An 18,186-nucleotide genomic window follows, 5' to 3' on the forward strand; every position below is an offset into this window, starting at 1 on the left:
GTTCTGTGCCCACCACAACGCATGCCTCCTTTCTGCTGAGTACTCCAAGTCTGGACTTTCTTGGTTCAGTTTCTCCAGAGAATAAGCCTCATATGTTTACATGCGGATGTGTCACTCTGTGTACATACTTCCAGGTCATCCCCTCCCTGTTTATTGGTGTTATCCCTGTAGGCAGCCTGGCTTACCTTCCTCTCTTCTGCTGAGGTAGTTGCTATGCTTCCATCCACTTTCTGTCTTCCAGACATTTGACTTTTCTCCCAGTGCACTCATCCTTATAGACTTAGTATACATTTTACATTGTTACATTGTTTTAGTGCAAATGTTTACTGAACATGTGGTAGGAAATATGCCGTGTTGAGCCAGAATCTCTCCGGAGTTCTTTAAGTGCATGTGAAACAGACCATTTTATGATTTGAACAAAGTCCTTTTTAAATAAATTTTATTGAAGCACAATTTACACACAGTAAAGTATAACCACTTTAAGTGTACAGTTTGATGAGTTTTGATGAATTTATATTCCCGTGTAACCACTACTACATTCAAAACATGGTCCATTTCTATTACCCCAGAAGGTTTCCTTTGCTCTTTCCCAATCAGTCCCTACCACCACCCCAGGCAGCTGCTCATCTACTTCCTGTTTTTTCTAAAACTTCATATAAATGGAATCTTTCAAAACATACTCTTTTGTGTCTCCCTTTTTTGACTCACCAACAAGTTTTTGAGACTCGTTCATGTTACTCAGTGTATCAGTAGTTCATTCATTTTTATTAGTGAAATTCCGTTGTATGTATACCATAGTTCATGTATCCATTTACCTATTGAGAACATTTATGAATAAAGATACTGTGAATATTTGTGAACAAGTCTTTTGTAGACATGTTTTCATCTGTCGTGGGTACTGACCTAGGTAGGACTGATAAGCTGTGTGGGGAGTGGTTTACATTCATAAGCAAGTGCCATTTTCCATTCCCACACAGGTGTAGGAGAGTTCTGGTTCTTTAACATCCTTGTCAACACATATGTTTCAGTTCTGGAATTAGATAGTGGTCTTTTTTCAATTCTAAGTTTTAAATAAAAAACTTTGTTTTAAAATATTATATAATTAAAAGTTGATTCAGTGAGTTCAGACTCCAGCGTTTACCTGCACTCAGTTTGGTGTGATCCACCTGTTAGCACATGGAACCCTCTTCTGTGGGCCTGCGGCACAGGCTCGTCTGGTTAAGTTTCTGTTTTCTTTAGTGGGAAGTAACAAATGACAACCTAGTTCCACTTTTTTTTTTTTTTAAGTACACTCCAGCTTCTTTCTTTCTCTCTCTCTTTTTTTAATTTTAATTTTTTTTTTATTGAATTTATTGCGGTGACATTGTTTAATAAAATTTTACAGGTTTCACATGTACAATTCTACAATACATCATCTGTATATTGTATTGTGTGTTCACCCCAATTTATGTCTTCTTGCACCACCATTTATCCCCCCTTTACCCTCTCCTACCTCCACGCACCCCTTTTTCAGCTTATTTCTTAAGAAATATAAAGATTTATTTGCTTTATTTCATTTCTAAAAACTGGTTTTGTCTAAAGGGGACATATGTAATACTTTCAACAATAAAATATTATTTAAAAAAATAAAAACAAAACAAATTTTTAAAAAACAACAAAAAACTGGTTTTGTCCTCATTACAGAAGTACCAGGTTAATGGGGGGAAAAGGAGGACCTATGTAATACTTTCATCAATAAAGGTGTTTTAAAAAAAAAGAAGAAGTTAAGATGAAAAAGCAAAAAATAAAGTATCAGGTACTGTGCAGGTACTGATTTAACCTCATTTAATTCTCACAGTTGTATAGGGCGGACCGTATTGTCTTTGTTTTGTAAACGAGGAAACTGGAACATGAAGAGTAATAATTTATCTGAAAACTTCCCAGAGAATTTTTAAAAGCTTAGTTTTATACTCAGTACTTAGCATTATTGTTTGGTTTCCATCACTCAAAAAAATAAAAAGGAAAAGAATATGCTTTTTTTAAAAACCAAGTGCAGAGATGTTAGGAGCTGATAAGAAAGGTTACCCACTGAAGGACACTGGATTCCTGAGAGCTGAGTTACTTTGGTACTCGTCAGCCTGTGCTCAGCCACAGGCCAGGTGTTGGCTCCATGTGCATAGTTCAAGTATAATTACACCTGAGTGATTCTTTGGTTTTGGTGATTGGATGTTGTGTGCACGTGGGCCCAGGAAATAGCGATGTGTAGGTTACCATCAGAAAAAGCTACTGATGAGTTCTCCACCTGTTAACATTCACCCTCTCTCCTTGGTCATGCCTCTAAAGCAGTGGTTCTCAACCTTGGAACCACTGCTCTAAAATATCAAAAATACTTCATGTTTAAATAGATCTATATATCAAAATAGATTTAAAGATAAGTAACACCTTTTCTCTTACTTTTCTTTCTTTTTAGGTCTTAACTGATGTAAGAAATCTCAGATTTCCACCACTGTTTACTCAGAAATATCCTCGTGAGGTTTGTATAATTCTCATCTTTTATTTTCTTTAGAATCATATTTAGAACTTAAAGGGTCCTTAGCGGTCAGTTCATCAATTGCCCCATTTTACTGATGAAGCTACAGGTGTAGGGAGGACAGGAACCTGAGCCAGAGCATCGTCTTGTTAAAACAAGACTGGAGCTCCTCAGGGCCATGGGCCTGGTCTGTGCTCCCAAGCTGCTGGCGTTCTGCCTGTGGATTGTAGCCACCTTTCCCTTCTACAGGGCTCAACTCCAGGTGGACCTCGCAGGACAGTTGTTATTGTTACCATGGAATTAATGGCTTTATCTTTGTGAATTTGGGAGCGATCTTAAAAACTGGCTTCTTTGGGGTGGGGGGCATTAGGTCCTACTGATTGTGTGTTGGAGTCAGATGGCTCAGAGTGCCACAGTAGAATGTCAGGAGAGGGGTGGGACATAAGCTAGTCTTGTATGGTGAAAGTTATGTGTGATGAACCTTTGACGGTTTCTTTTTTCAGCTTTTGTTTATTTTTATTTCATAAAATGTTTTGTCCACATACCCTTTAAAATTTACACATTGATTACTCTTGAATTTTCTTAAATAATTAAGTTGAAGTAAGTTAAACTTAATCATAGATTGAAGTTTAAATTTATCTTTCAGTATTATAAGTATAAAGGATTGCATTAAAATGAATTTTATAATAATAGATACTGGTACACTAACCTAAATGAAATATATTTTTATTAAAAATCATTTCGTTATATATTTTGCAGATTTAATAACTCAATTAAATGAGAATATGTTACATTAAAGGGGTTCAAAAAATTCTTAAAAGTGTCAGGTGTTGATCTCTGGCGTAGTTATATTTGAATTGAAATTTTTATTGAGATGATTGTACATTCATGTGCAGTTGTAAGTGAATTTGTTTCTAGAGTCAGATTATGTGTGTGTTTCAAGGATATGATTTAGGACTCTTTATTACATCTTAGATAACAAGCAATTACCCACAGTGGCCCATATTTATTTGGAGCAGGAGTTGGCCAAGTCCAGCCTGCTGCCTGTATCTATATTAATAATAAAGGAATATGCAAATTGACCAGGATGCCATCATGTAATGACCAATCAGGACGGGAGTGGGGTCGCGGTGGAGAGCTCTCAGCACGCCTGCGCCAGGGGTCCGAAGGGCGTGGAGAGGAAGGGAGAGCAGATAGGCAGTTAGGGGGATCAGGCCAGGAGGGGAGCGGAGACAGGCAGTTAGGGGGATCAGGCCAGGAGGGGAGAGCAGTTAGGCAGTTAGGGTGATCAGGCCAGGAGGAGAGAGCAGTGGGGATCAGCCCGGCAGGGGAGAGCAATTAGGAGGATCAGGCCAGGAGGGGAGAGCAGGTAGGGGCATCAGGCAGGCAGGTGAGTGGTTAGGAGCCAGTGGTTCCGGATTGCGAGAGGGATCCCGGATTGGAGAGGGTGCAGGCTGGGCTGAGGGACCCGCCCCTCCCCTGTGCACAAAATTTCATGCACCAGGCCTCTAGTCCTATCTAATAATAGAGAAACATGGTAATTAGCCATACCTCCGCTACCCTTCCCATTGGCTAATCAGGGCGATATGCAAATTAACTGCCAACCAAGATGGCGGCCAGCAGCCAAGCAGCTTGAAGCGAACAGGAGGCTTGCTTGCTCCAGTGACGGAGGAAGCCAATGTTCCCCACCTGCCTTGCCGGCCTCTGAGCTGCTCTCTAAGAAACATTGTTACAAATATAGAAGCTAAACAAACTCCAGAAACCTGCTTTCAGCCGTCAGAGCTGGAGCGAGCAGGACTGAAACAATGTTTCAATTATAGAACCCAAACAAACCCAGATCCCTGCTTTCAGCAGCCGAGGTCTCAAGCTGGAGCTGGCTCTCAGCTCCAGTGACAGCCATAGAAGGTAAATAAACTCCAGAATAAAAAAAGAAGAGAAAAAAAGGAGAGGTTGGGAGCTTCAGTCGCCCGCCAGCCTGAAAACGACCTTCAGCCCCTCACCCAGACTGGCCAGGCACCCCAGTGGGGACCCCCACCTTGAAGGGGGTGTGACCAGCTGCAAACAGCCATCATCCCCTCATCCAGGCTGGCCAGGCACCCCAGTGAGGACCCCCACCCTGAAGGGGGTGTGACCAGCTGCAAACAGCCATCATCCCCTCATCCAGGCTGGCCAGGCACCCAAGAATGGCCCCCATCCTAATCCGGGACACCCTTCAGGGCAAACCAGCCGGCCCTCACCCGTGCACCAGGCCTCTATCCTATATAGTAAAAGGGTAATATGCCTCCCAGCACCGGGATCAGCGGAGCAGCGAGGCCTCACTGCCCATGTGTCAAGCGGAGCCGCGAGCCTCCCAGCATTGGGATCAGATGAGCCGCGAGCCTCCTGGCCCCTGGAGCAGCGTGACAGGGGCAGCGCCCAAACCCCCCTGATCACCCTGCGGTTTCTGTGTGTGACGGGGCGGGGCCACAGCCTCCCTATCCGCCCTGCTCTATTCCTGACAGGGGAAAGGCGCCCCAACGCCCTGATCGGCCCTTCTCTGTGCCTGATAGGGGGGAGCTCCCCAGCCCCCTTGATCGGCCCTGCTCTGTGTGTGACATGGTGCAGCGCCCCAACCCCCCCCATGGGCCCTGCTCTGTGTGTGAAGGGGTGGAGCTGCAACCTCCTCATCGGCCCTGCCCTGAGTGTGATAGGGGAAGGCGCCCCAACCCCCTGATCAGCCCTTCTCTGTGCCTGATAGGGGGGAGCTCCCCAACCCCCTGATTGGCCCTGCTCTGTGTGTGACAGGGGTCGGTGCCCCAACTCCACCATGGGCCCTGCTCTGTGTGTGATGGGGTAGAGCCGCAACCTCCCCATCCGGCCCTGCCCTGAGTGTGACAGCAGCGGCGCCCCAACCCCCTGATCGGCCCTGCTCTGTGGGTGACAGGGGTCGGTGCCCCAACTCCCCTATCAGCCCTACTCTGTGCGTGACAGGGGGGAGCTTCCCAACCCCCTGATCGGCCATGCTCTGTGCATGACAGTGTACGGAGCCCCAACCCCCCTAATGACCCTGCCTTGAGTGTGACAGGGGGCGGTGCCCCAGCCCCCCAGTCAGCCCTACCCTGAGCGTGACTGGGGGTGGCATAGCAACCTCCCGATCTGCCCTGCTCTGTGCATGACCAGGGAGCTCCCCAACCCCCTGATAGGCCCTGCTCTGTGTGTGACAGGGTACGGAGCCCCAACCCCCTGATCCGCCCTGCTCTGTGCATGACAGGGGGTGGCGCCCCAACTCCCCAATCGGCCCTGCTCTGAGCCTGACCAGGGGCTGCACCTAGGGATTGGGCCTGCCCTCTGCCACCCGGGAGCGGGCCTAAGCCAGCAGGTTGTTATCTCCCGAGGGGTCCCAGACTGTGAGAGGGCACAAGTGGGGCTGAGGGACACCCCCGCCCCCGCCAGTGCACAAATTTTTGTGCACCGGGCCTCTAGTATATATATATATAAGCCTAATATGCAAAGTGTCCCCTCAGGAGTTCGACTGACCGGGAGTTCAATCGCTTGCTATGACGTGTGCTAACCACCAGGGGGCGGCGCGGAATGAAGGAAGGCCCAGGCTGATAGCTGGCAGCTGCTAGGGACCCTACCTGTGCACAAATTTTGTGCACTGGGCCTTTAGTTTTTGTAATAAAGTTTTGGTATCCAGCCATGCCCATTTGTTTGCAATCTGTCTGTGGCTGCTTTTGTATTGCAGTGGCAGAGCTGAGAAGTTGTAGCAGAAGCTGGCTTGCAAACTTAATATGTTTACAGAAAAATTTTGCTGACTCTTGAACTAGGGAACTGTTTAGTGTTCTAAATCTGACCCATTTATCACAAAACAATTTTTATATTTCAGTATATGATGGTTCAAGAGATGCTCTCTCCATCCCCCATGGAGCGGCCTGAAGCTGCACACATCATTGAAAACACTGTATTTGAGGACTTGGAGTTTCCAGGAAAAACTGTGCTCAGGCAGAGGTCCCGCTCCGTGAGTTCATCAGGAACAAAACCGTCAAGACACTCCAGCGACTCCCGTAGCCCTTTGCCAAACAGTTCACCTTAGGTTGTGCCTGTGCCCTAACAGATGACACAGAATAGTCTCTGCTTAGGAATGTGACCTTCCAAAATTGTAGACTTGAGAACTTTGTTCTTTGCTCAGTTTTATTTTGAACTACTTTTTCTAAGTCAAATTTAAACTGAATTTTGGGGCACAACCTAATTTGAGCCAACTCTTGATTTTTGCTGTCCTCGAGGAGAGAACCATCACTAAATCACGTGTGGTCCTTTTTCTTGGTGGGTCTCTTGAAACTGGCTGGCCACGCTCTGTAGCCCTCACCTGTTGCCTGGCGAGGTCAAGCAATCCCTAAAATTAATAGAGAGATATTTTTATAGCACAGAATCATGAAAATCCCTACGTACGGTAGCTATATTGTTCTAGAAATACGCTTTCTAGAGATACTGCTGATTTTTAAACTGATTTCCAAAAAGCTGACTCCATTTTTGTCTCAGTGGGTAAATCGGGAATCTGCACTATTTGGGAGGACAAGTAGCACAAACTGCACAATGGTTTACGTCCATATCTAGTTCTGTAGTGGCCTCGGTAGCATCATAGCTGTTTCTCAGATGGTCCAGGGAGGGTGTAAGAGCTTGTGCTTTACCTCCAAAAAAGGGAATGAAGCTTTTATGTAAATTGGTCAAAAGTTCTGGTTTGGGGATGAAAAAAGGCCGTAGTAAGAAATGAATCACATTTTACAGTTAACTTCTTTACTTATGGACTTCAAACCGAATAAAATCTTAAGTGTCTTATATGTAATTCTATAGGCAGGTCGTTTTCCAAAACTGATTATAGATAACAGTTTAATCATCTAACTTGTTTTTATTTTCACTGTAAATATGTTTATTTTTTATTTATAAAAATTCTGAACTCAATCCGTTTGGGTTGGTGGTATATAGAACACACTTAAGTGTGTTAACTATTGTGACTTCTTTCAAGTCTAAATGATTTAATAAAACTTTTATTAATTACTTATGGTCGACTCTGATTTGGGGGAATTAGCCCCAAATGGTAGTTTTTCAGATTTATAAAATATGATTCTGCATCTAAGAAGGGTCATAAGCCTACCCTCAAACTCACTCCTAACCTGTTCCAAACCCATGTCTTCTCTGTTCTTTTCCAAAGATTTGACCAGGGCCATGTCCTTTTCAGAACCCAAGGGCTGAGTCCAGAGACGTGTGCTCAGCCCCACTCGGCTGGACTGAGAACTGAAGAGGACCCTGCCCTGGAGGGAGACCTCAAGGCCAGGGCGTGGCCTTGCTGGCTTTGCTGATGCCACTGTGTGTCTGATGTGTGCCACATGAAGGTCCGTGGCATGCTGGGTGATTAGTACAACTTAGCCAGACAACCTTTAGGTCAAGGTGCATGCTTACTTTCATTTCTCAGACAGGTAATGTCGGTCTCACAAAGTTATGAGCAGTTTTCAAGCTGGAAATCATGTCACAGACCTTCACTCCTCAGTGCAGCCTGACCATCGTCTTTGTCCCCAGGCTCCATGTGGCTGCCGGCCAGCCATCCCACCTCTCTTCTCTTGGTCAGCCTGCTTCCATTGCTGCTCTCCTACCTTCTTTCCTCTTCACCCCCTCCAGTTACCGCTGCAGACCCTGCGACCCTCACAGGTACCCTGAGGGCTGACCTTGGCAGGTGTTAGGATAGCTGTTCTACCTGTGGGGAGGCCCAGGTCCAGAAAGGTTCTGGGTTTGCCCCCGATCGCAAAGCCAGCAAAATCAGAACTGGGACCAAACCCCTGGTATTCTGACTCCCAGTCAGAGTTTTGCCTACTCCCTGTCCCAAGCTGTCTAAGGATTTGCAAAATTTTTGCACAGTATAGTCAGTCCTGCCTTCATTTTCATTCTGCCTGTGCCTTCACTGGCCTCAGGAGGAAAGCAGGCACAGGAAGTTCAGGACTGGACCAGCAGAACCTAGCGAGTCTTTGATGGCAGACAGAACAGTGTGTTTTCACCCAGAGCCCTTCTGCTGACTCCAGACCTACTCTCCTCTCAAGTCATTGCTTTTCTGGCATCTTTCTGAGCCCTTCCCTTCACACGTGCCTCTCCTTCGAGCACTTTGTGCCTAATAACACTTACCATGGTCAAGGCCACAGTAATTGATGTAAGTCGGCTTCTTAAATAGCTGAGGTCCCAGGGGTAGGGGCATACCTTGTGATGCCAGCAATGCCTAGCATAAATCCCGGTCCTGGATTACATATTTGTGGAATTGAATTTGGAGAACGTAACTCTGACATAGCTCAGGAAATAGCCAAATGAGGAATGTGCCAGTCACTGCAATAAATATTTGGCAAAGGTATAACCCTCCTGGACTCTGCCCCGCCGAGAAGTAGCTGCCACTAGGTGGCTCATTTTCACCTTTTCCCACAAGAAGTAAACAGTTGAGGGCTGAAATAAAAACCTTACTCCCCCCTGTCAGGTATTCCCCTCATCCAGACACAAGGACAGCATGACAGTCACGTCTAGAGGTGACTGACCTAAACATACCTACCAAGTCCCACAATGTTTTTGCCATGAACTGCCTTTAAATTCTTCAAATGGGCAGTGACTTAAAAAAATAAAAATGGGAGCGGTGTGCCCAGTACTTCCAACAATCGTGGGTCCCTACTCCCTGGGGAAGGTTTCGGGGGAGGACAGGAGTTAGGAAAGCGTTCTCAATAGTGCCAGCACAGAGAAATAGATGAATTTGAGAATTATTTTTGAGGAGAGAGGCTGGGACACTGGAATTAACTGAATACAGGTGAAGGAGAGGAAGATGGCTCCTGGTTTGTGCTTGACCTTTGATAGAGGACAGATGTTCTCTTGTGAAAATAGTGAGTTCACAGAACTGTGGTGAAAAGTTGGGGCTTTACTGAATAGAATGGGAAGCCCTTGAAAGTCTGTGAGCTGAGGAAGGCTATGAGATGCTGAGATCACTGCGGCAAATGAGGCGGGTGACTGGAGAGAGGAGCCAGGACAGAGAAACAGGCAGAGGCTTCTGTCCAGGTAGAGGTCAGAGGACCCCAGCCATGTCATTGGGAGCCCAAAGACATCCTGGGACCGGTGGCTAAAGGTCTGCTGGTCCCCAACAGTCAGAGGCCACCCTCTGTCATTGCCTTTTAGTGTGGATTTTTTAAAAATTAAATTTAAAAAATTTTAATTTTTTTTTTTTTGAGAGAGAGGCATTGATTTGTTGTGTCACTTATTTCTTCATTCATTGGCTGATTCTTGCATGTGCTGTGACCAGGGATTGAACCCAAAACCCAAGTGAATTGAGACGAGGCTCCAACCAACTGAGCTGCCGGCCAGGGCTAGTGCAGACTTCTGAAGGATTTCTTCAGGGCTGCTGCAGTGCGTGGCTGGGCACAGGCTGCCTTCTGAAATGACATGAGCTTTCAGAAGGCACTCAGAGATGTTGTCAGAAACAAGGGCAGGGGGAATGTGGGTGGGGAGAGGATTGGAAACAGCTTGGGGCCCAGGGAGGAGCCTGGCAGAATGTTCACTCCCCAGAAAGGTCACATAACTGCCTAGAGAAGGTTTGAGAGGTTTGATACTGAGAAGTAATGAAGGGGGAAAGGGTGTTCTCTCTCCAAAAGAATTTTTTGAAGAAAAACTTAGGGCAATGACTGAGTAAATGAAGGGCGTTTGTACAATGGATATTATGCAAATGAGTAACAGTGTAAATGGAATGATTGTCTATGAAGCAGCTACCCGGTAAATGACAAGTCTGCAAGTTGCAGAGGAGCTTGACTAGCATGACTGCAGCCAAAGGAGACAGTTTCTCTCTGTGTTTAAATGAAATACTTGCATGGGCATAGGACGTTTACAAGTATCCACACCAAACCCCATACTGGTTGCCTTGGGAGAGTGGAATTGGGGGAGGGCTATGCGGGAGATGAAGGTTACCTTCAACATGCATTGCAGTCATTGTTTGACTTCTTCCAACTGATGCACTACTTGGGGATTAGTACTATTACATTAATAAAATGAAAAAGGAAACCAATAAACCGCATCTACAATATTTTAATGGATCTCATCTTTGTATCCTGCTTTATAGTTTAGAAGGATTTAATGTCTCATTTAATTCTACTAGGACCTCTGCAATTCAGATATTTCCACTGCTGTTTTTATATGTGAGGAAACAAGACAATTATTAAAGGAACTAGAATAGCATAATAGGACACTTACAATAATCCACTTACCATTCCATCACTCTCTTTGCATAACAGTTCTCACTTTGAATTCCCTTCAATCCAGAGGGCATTTTGGAGGAAGGAGGGAGAGGTAGGGAGATCCCCCTGGCTCTGCAATTACAGCCTGCTGCTCTGTTTACAGCTTTCTCTGAGCTCAGTAATCTCTTTTCTTCACAGCAGATAACTCAGGTCGAAGATCAAGGGATAAGATAGGTAATGTTTAGCATAGAAGCTGGTAAGTACTAAGTACTCAATAAGTAGAGGTTTAAAATTAACTCGTAGCCTTAGTTTCTTCAACTCTAAAATAGGCATAATTGGTCAAGAGTTATTCTGAGGATTAAATAACATAACTGTGGTTTAAAGATAGACAAAAATGTAGTATGTAAGCAAATCTATGATTACAACATGTGGGAAAATAGAAAGAACCCCTGGCTGTTACTGTTGGGCACTCAATAAATGGAAAGGAAAGAAACAAGAGGAAAGAAGAAAAGAAAATCTCAGTAAAATAATGAGAGTATATGCAATATAAGTACGATATATGAAGCCTTATGGTACTGCGAAAATGTAGACGTTGACTGGACATTTGACAAGGCTGGCATTTGATATGTGTGAAAAGTGTTATGCTGATATGAAGGCAAAGTAATCTAGAAATGTCCTATGTTATACTGGGGATTGGGGCTCCCGTGCAGGCGGGTGTGTGGGTGTGTGTGTGTGCGTGCGCTGGGAATTTTTCCTTTCTTCTAGGGCTTTAACCCTAAGCTGTCGGTCAACAAGTATCCTGAAAATCAGCCCCCTTTTGACTCGGAGGTTTGTCAGGCGCAGCCTGGCAGGAGGGTTTGGGGATCAAAGCTATGCAGCTGGGGCGGGGAATCCGGCTCCCTGCTCCCGGCTCTTGGAGCCACTGGAAGCCCCGCCAAGAGTTAGTGCTAAGACCTGGCTAAGAGGAAGAACTTAGACTGGCCACGTGGGGGCGACAAGACACTGAGGAAAGACTGGGGTGCCCTGGGCTTTGAGGGGACTTGGTATCACAGTTAGTCCCCCTGGGGCAGAGGCAGTGAGTGCCAGGGGCAATGGAGGTGTGGTGCTGGGTTGGGGGACACTGCACCCCTGGAGGAGTAGGTGGACGGGAGGAGCCGCGCCCTCCGTCATCAGTTACTACCGATCCTCCACAGGGCGGTAGGCTCCTCCGTGGGAGGCAAACATTCATGGACATGGACGGCCCGCCACATGCCAAGCCACTGTACGTCCATGAAATCTCATCTAGCCCTCGCAACAACCTGGGGGATATTATCACCCCATTTTATAGAGAGGAAGCGGAGGCTCACGGAAGATTTATTGCAAGGTGGATAATTAGGCAACTCACAGCGAAGTGTAAATATTTATGAATGAATGAATGGAAAAAGCTCCACCTTTTCCGCTATTCGTCTGGGGATACAAATGTGAGCAACAATGGGATCCCATTTCTCCACTATTACCTGGAAAATTGTTGAAATGTTTACCTGTGTGAGGGAAAATGTGATGAAAAAACCTCTTCCACAGCGGGAAAGATAGAAACATCAGTGGTGAGAGAGAATCAGCTGCCTCCTGCAGGCCACACACTGGGGATGGAGCTCGCAACCCAGGCATGTGCCCTGTCTGGGAATCAAAAACCTGACCTCCTGGTTCATAGGTCCTCGCTCAACCACTGAGCCATGTCATCTGGGCCTGGTTTTTCTGTTGTTGTTTTTAAGCTTTGTCCTTTCTATTTTGATTTTTCACAGTGAAAATTTTATATCGGATAGGCATTCCCTGTATCTTTATGGAATTAGTTCTCCAAATAATCTTACCTTTCTTCTACAAAAGAAGGCAAAAAACCATGATTGAGAATAGTCCAGCTATGCATGAAGTGACCAGGAATGGAGAATGTAGTATGTAAATTCTAATTTCATAGGAGTTCTTTAATACTACTTTTCTGGCTGAAGTTGTCCATCTGGTTTTTGAATGTTAATGTCTGACTAATTAGGTCACTGCCTAAGTTAGTTTCCTCTTGCCCCACTCACAATACTTTCTCTTGCATATGGGGTCATGATATTATATAAAGGAAGAATATTGGAGATATTCTATATTTGATATGTAGGTTTATGTATTATTGGGGATGTTTTTATTGTGCTGTTTTAGACAAAATAAAAAATTATGTTAAGGCTGCGTTCTTAACCCAGCTAATATTGTTTACAAAAATCCCATATGGCAGTGATACATTATCCTTGTCCCAAAATATTTTTAGATGTTGCCAAGCTTATTAAAATCAGTGTAGTTTTTACACAATGTAAGCAATAATGTAAAATATGAGAATAGTCTATAGAATGATGGTCTGTGACTCAGAAATCTGGGGGGAAAACAGTTGTTAAGACTCTAAAGAAAACCTAAAAATCTTAAATTAATGAATATCACCTTTTTGCTGCTAACGAAACTTTCTGATTTATAGTTGAATTTATATGATAATCTAGGGTAGAGTACATTTTTCATCTAGTACCAGTTAAAGCACCACCTTAATCCTGAATATTCATGAGTTTATGAACAATGAACTTTGAGTAACTCTTTTTCTATTTATATACCCAAAGTTGAATAATTATGAAAGCGTCCTGACCAGTTTAGCTCAGTGGATAGAGCGTCGGCCTGCGGACTGAAGGGTTCTAGGTTCGATTCTGGTCAAGGGCATGTACCTTGGTTGCAGGCACATCCCCAGTGGGGGGCATGCAGGAGGCAGCTGATCAATGTTTCTCTCTCATCGATGTTTCTGACTCTCTATCCCTCTCCCTTCCTCTCTGTAAAAAATCAATAAAATATATTTTAAAAAAATAATAATTATTATGAAAGCACTCGATTAGATCAGAAAAAAAGGGCAATAAAATACAGTTTCTTATTCTGCACACAAGATCTGAATTTTGTCCAGGTGCTAGACCTTAATAATAAAACATATTTTTTAAGTTAAAAAAAAGAAAAGAAAAACCTCTTCCATATATTGTGAAGAATGCAGACGGGGATGCATTTCCACGAACTTTTTGGTCAGTATCTGTCTAAATTTGAAAGCTAACTTCCCTTGACATAACAATTCCCCTTTTGGAATCAGTTCTTTAGAAATAAACACACGTGTTAACCTTAGTGGGAGCGGCAAGTAAAGGGATTATTTCTTTAAGTGTGTTCTGTTACCCTGCAGCAGCCGAATGGGGAGGAGGGGGCTAGCCACTCTGAGTCCGGTGATCACTGCCCCAGGGTGTCTTCTGAGGGGAAGGCTGCAGGTGAGTACTGCTTACCTGCAGAACCTGCAGGGGTGCTGGCTAAAATGCACAGGGGAGGGGCTTTCCCCAAGATTTAAAGAGTGGAAAAGCTTTAGGGGTGTTTGCTCCCTTCATGATTCTAAAGCACCACTTTTCTATCTTGATAGAATATTAGACTACTGGGCCTTTTTAAAAATGGTAATATCCAGGCTATACTCCAGCCCTATATATCACAATCTCTGAGCGTGGGACCCAGGCATCAGCTTCTTTTAAAGCTCCCAGGTGATTTCCAGGTGCAGTCAAGACTAAGAACCACAGGCCTTGCCACCTATAGTGTGGCTGCTGGACCAGGAGCACTGGCAGAAACGCACTCTCAGTCCCACCCCAGATCTGCTGGATAGGAGTTTGCATTTCAGCCTCGCCTCAGCCTGCCTGCCACGATTGCAGGCTGGAACTCCTGGGCTGGAAGCAACAAGATGAAAAGTAGCTGGGCCATGGACAATTTACTCTTATCTCCTGAGCAACTCCTGTGGGGAAGGGGCAGTTCTAGAGAAAGCTATGGCTCTTCTTTCACATCCCTAAAATCTGGGTAGGCACAGTTGAGGGAGAACTGGCCTGAGAACAGTTCAAGTGCAGACTATCAGAACTAACTCTAGGTGGATTAAACGCTGAAAGTAAATCAACAATGTGAGGCATCTGGTAACACTTCAGATTCCAGTAGATTGCACTCATTGGTCTCCATCACCTCTCACTGTAAATCAAAACAGGTCTTCCCACCTCTAATCTTGAACCAACTCATGCTGACATGAAAAAGAATATTTTACTGCACAAATATGGCCATGCTATTTATTCTGTTTACCATCCTCTGAAAGCCCCTGGTCAAACACTCAAAAGTCAAACTCATGAGTGTTGACATAGGAAATGTCCAAACCGGTAGGAAATTTTTATGAGTTTAGAATCAAACTGACAACAATGCCAGAAGCAAGATCTCAGATATTCCAGAGAATGACAGTTTTGCAACTTCTTTTATGAATTTGAAATTAAGAAAGAAAGTGAGGAAGATTATATGGAGGTGGGAGAAAGCAAGAAGGGAATTGCAGGAAATTATAGGCCAATATCCCTGATGAACATAGATGCTAAAATCCTCAACAAAATATTAACAAGCCAAATCCTGCAAAAATTTAAAAAAAAATTATACACCATGATCAAGTGGGATGTATTCTTGGGATGCAAATGTGGTACAATATACACAAAACAATAAATGTGATATACCACATAAACAAAATGAAGGATAAAAACCACATGATCATATCAATAGATGCAGAGAAAGCATTTGATAAAATCCAGCATCCATTTATAATAAAAACTCTCAGCAAAGTAGGAATAGAGGGAACATACCTCAATGTAATAAAGGCCATCCATATATGACAAACCCACAGGCAACATCATATTCAATGGACAAATAGTACAAGCATTATCCTTAAGATCGGGAACAAGACAGGGATGTCTGCATTCACCACACTTATTTAACACTAGTGGCCCGGTGCATGAAATTCATACACATTAAAAGGGAATTAGAGGAAATATTTTAATATTGCTATTTGCCCTTTCTCTATAATAGAAGTGTCAGAGATGAAAGAAAATTAGTAAAATGTATATGAAAATCTCTCTTCTGTCAGAGTCTGGGGTGCACCACAGGACCCAGAGTCAAGTCCCCACCCACCTGCACACGCCTTGAAATCGCACCAGACCAAGACCCAGCTAGCCCCACTCCCATTGGGTGAGACCCAGACCAGGCCAGCTCCACCATCATCAAGCCACGCTGGATGGGGGGCATGGCCTCAGGTCCCCTGGCCTGGCACCGGGGCAGGGGGTACAGCCTCAGGTCCCCCAGCCTGGTGTCAGGGTGGGGGGTGCGGCTTCAGGTCCCCCGTTAAGCCCCACCGGGTGGGGGGCGCAGCCTCAGGTCTCCTGGCCCGGCACCAGGGTGGGGGGTGCAGCCACAGGTCCCTCAACCCAGCCCAGTGCCCGCAGCCTCAGGTCCCTCTGATTGGTCGTTATGGTGTCACAGCGTGATGACCATTTGCATATTAGCCTTTTATTATGATAGTACTGGAAGTCCTAACCACAGCAATCAGACAAAGAGAAGACATAGCCCTAGCCAGTTTGGCTCAGTGGATATAGCATCGGCCTATGGACTGAAGGGTCCCGGGTTTGATTCTGGTCAAGGGCACATACCTAGGTTGCAGGCTCAATCCTTGGCCCTGGACAGGACATGTGTGGGAGGCAATCAATCAATGTGTCTCTCTCACATCATTGTTCCTCTCTGCTTCTCCCCCTCCCTTCCACTATCTCTAAAAATCAATGGAAAAAAATCCTCAAATGAGGACTAACATAAAAAAGAAGAAATGGCCGAAACCGATTTGGCTCAGTGGATGGGGCGTCGGCCTGCGGACTCAAGGGTCCCGGGTTCGATTCCGGTCAAGGGCATGTGCCTGGGTTGCGGGCACATCCCCAGTAGGAGATGTGCAGGAGGCGGCTGATCGATGTTTCTCTCTCATCGATGTTTCTAACTCTCTATCTCTCTCCCTTCCTCTTTGTAAAAAATCAATAAAATATATATATAAAAAAAAGAAGAAATAAATGGCATTTAAATTGGAAAGAGGTAAAGTTGTCTTTATTTGCTTTATAAAATGACGCTGTATACAGAAAACCCTAAAGATTCCACCAAAAAAACTACTATAACTAATAAATGAATTCAGTAAAGTAGTGGGATACAAAATAAATATTCATAAATCAGTTGCATTTTTATATGCCAATAATGAACTATCAGAAAGGGAAACTAAAAAAACAATCCCACTTATAATTGCTTTAAAAAAATACCTAGGAATAAATTTAACCAAGGATGTAAAAGACTTGTACTCAGAAAATTATAAGACCTTGAAGAAAGAAATTGAAGAAGATACAAAAAATGGAAGCTTATACCATGTTCATTGATAGGAAGAAATGGCATCATTCAAATGTCCATAATACCCAAAGCAATCTGTATATTCAATGCAATTCCTATCAAGGTACCAATGGCATATTTCACAGAACTAGAACAAATATTACAAAAATTTTTATGGAACCACGAAATAATAAATTCACCATAGGAAAACACGGTTATCATATGGAACATGTACTACAGGGGTAATAATTATGCAGATTAAAAGGTTATTTTTGCTTATTAGATTAGAAAATCTCTTAGATTTTTGTACTCTACACTAATAAAAGAGAAACGTGGTAATTAGCTGTACCTCCGCTACCCTTCCCATTGGCTAATCAGGGCGATATGCAAATTAACTGCCAGCCAAGATGGCGGCCGGCAGCCAGGCAGCTTGAAGCTATCAGGAGGCTTGCTTGCTTCAGTGACAGAGGAAGCCAACGTTCCCTGCCTGCCACTGCCGGCCTCTGAGCTTGCAGTTTGAAACATTGTTACAAATATAGAAGCTAAACAAAACCCCAGAAACCTGCTTTCATTCAGCCGGGATCTCAGAGCTGGAGTTGAAACAGTGTTTCGATTATAGAACCCAAACAAACCAGATCCCTGCTTTCAGCAGCCGATGCCTAAGAGCTGGAGCCAAGCCTCAGAGCTAAAGCTGGCCCAGAATAAAAAGAAAAAAGAAAAAAAGGAGAGGTTGGGAGCTTCAGTCACCCGCCAGCCTGAAAACAGCCCTCAGCTCCTCACCCAGACTGGCCAGGCACCCCAGTGGGGACCCCCACCCTGAAGAGTGTGTGACCAGCTGCAAACAGCCATCATCCCCTCATCCAGGCTGGCCAGGCACCCAAGCGGGACCCCCACCCTGATCCAGGACACCCTTCAGGGAAAACCAGCCGGCCCACACCTGTGCACCAGGCCTCTATCCTATATAGTAAAAGGGTAATATGCCTCCCAGCACCGGGATCAGCGGAGCCGCGAGGCCTCCCGGCACCGGGATCAGCGAGACAGGGAGCAGCGCCCAAACCCCCTGATTGCCCTGGGGCTCTGTGTGTGACAGGGGGTGGGGCCACAACCTCCCTATCTGCCCTGCTCTGTTCGTGATGGGAAGGTGCCCCAACCCCCTGATCAGCCCTGCTCTGTGCCTGGTAGGGGGGAGCTCCCCAACCCCCTGATCGCCCTGCGGCTCTGTGTGTGACA

General features: G+C 44.9%; 1 protein-coding gene across 5 annotated transcripts in view; it reads left to right on the forward strand.

Moving 5' to 3' along the window:
* Positions 1-7,547, forward strand: part of EIF2AK3 (eukaryotic translation initiation factor 2 alpha kinase 3) — a 107,412-nt gene extending 99,865 nt beyond the window's left edge. For 4 of the 5 annotated variants that reach the window (XM_014453147.2, XM_006085727.3, XM_023751414.1 and 1 more), the window contains 2 exons: positions 2,450-2,512; positions 6,375-7,547. In XM_014453147.2, coding sequence (XP_014308633.2) covers positions 2,450-2,512; positions 6,375-6,581 — 270 coding nt within the window. In that variant the 3' untranslated portion in view covers positions 6,582-7,547. The remainder of the gene's footprint in view (positions 1-2,449; positions 2,513-6,374) is intronic. The other variant, XM_006085726.3, reaches the window with a different exon arrangement.
* Positions 7,548-18,186: the final 10,639 nt, after the last annotated feature.

This window comes from Myotis lucifugus, unplaced genomic scaffold (genome assembly GCF_000147115.1).
Source record: "Myotis lucifugus unplaced genomic scaffold, Myoluc2.0 scaffold_21, whole genome shotgun sequence".
NCBI classification, from domain to species: Eukaryota; Metazoa; Chordata; class Mammalia; order Chiroptera; family Vespertilionidae; genus Myotis; species Myotis lucifugus.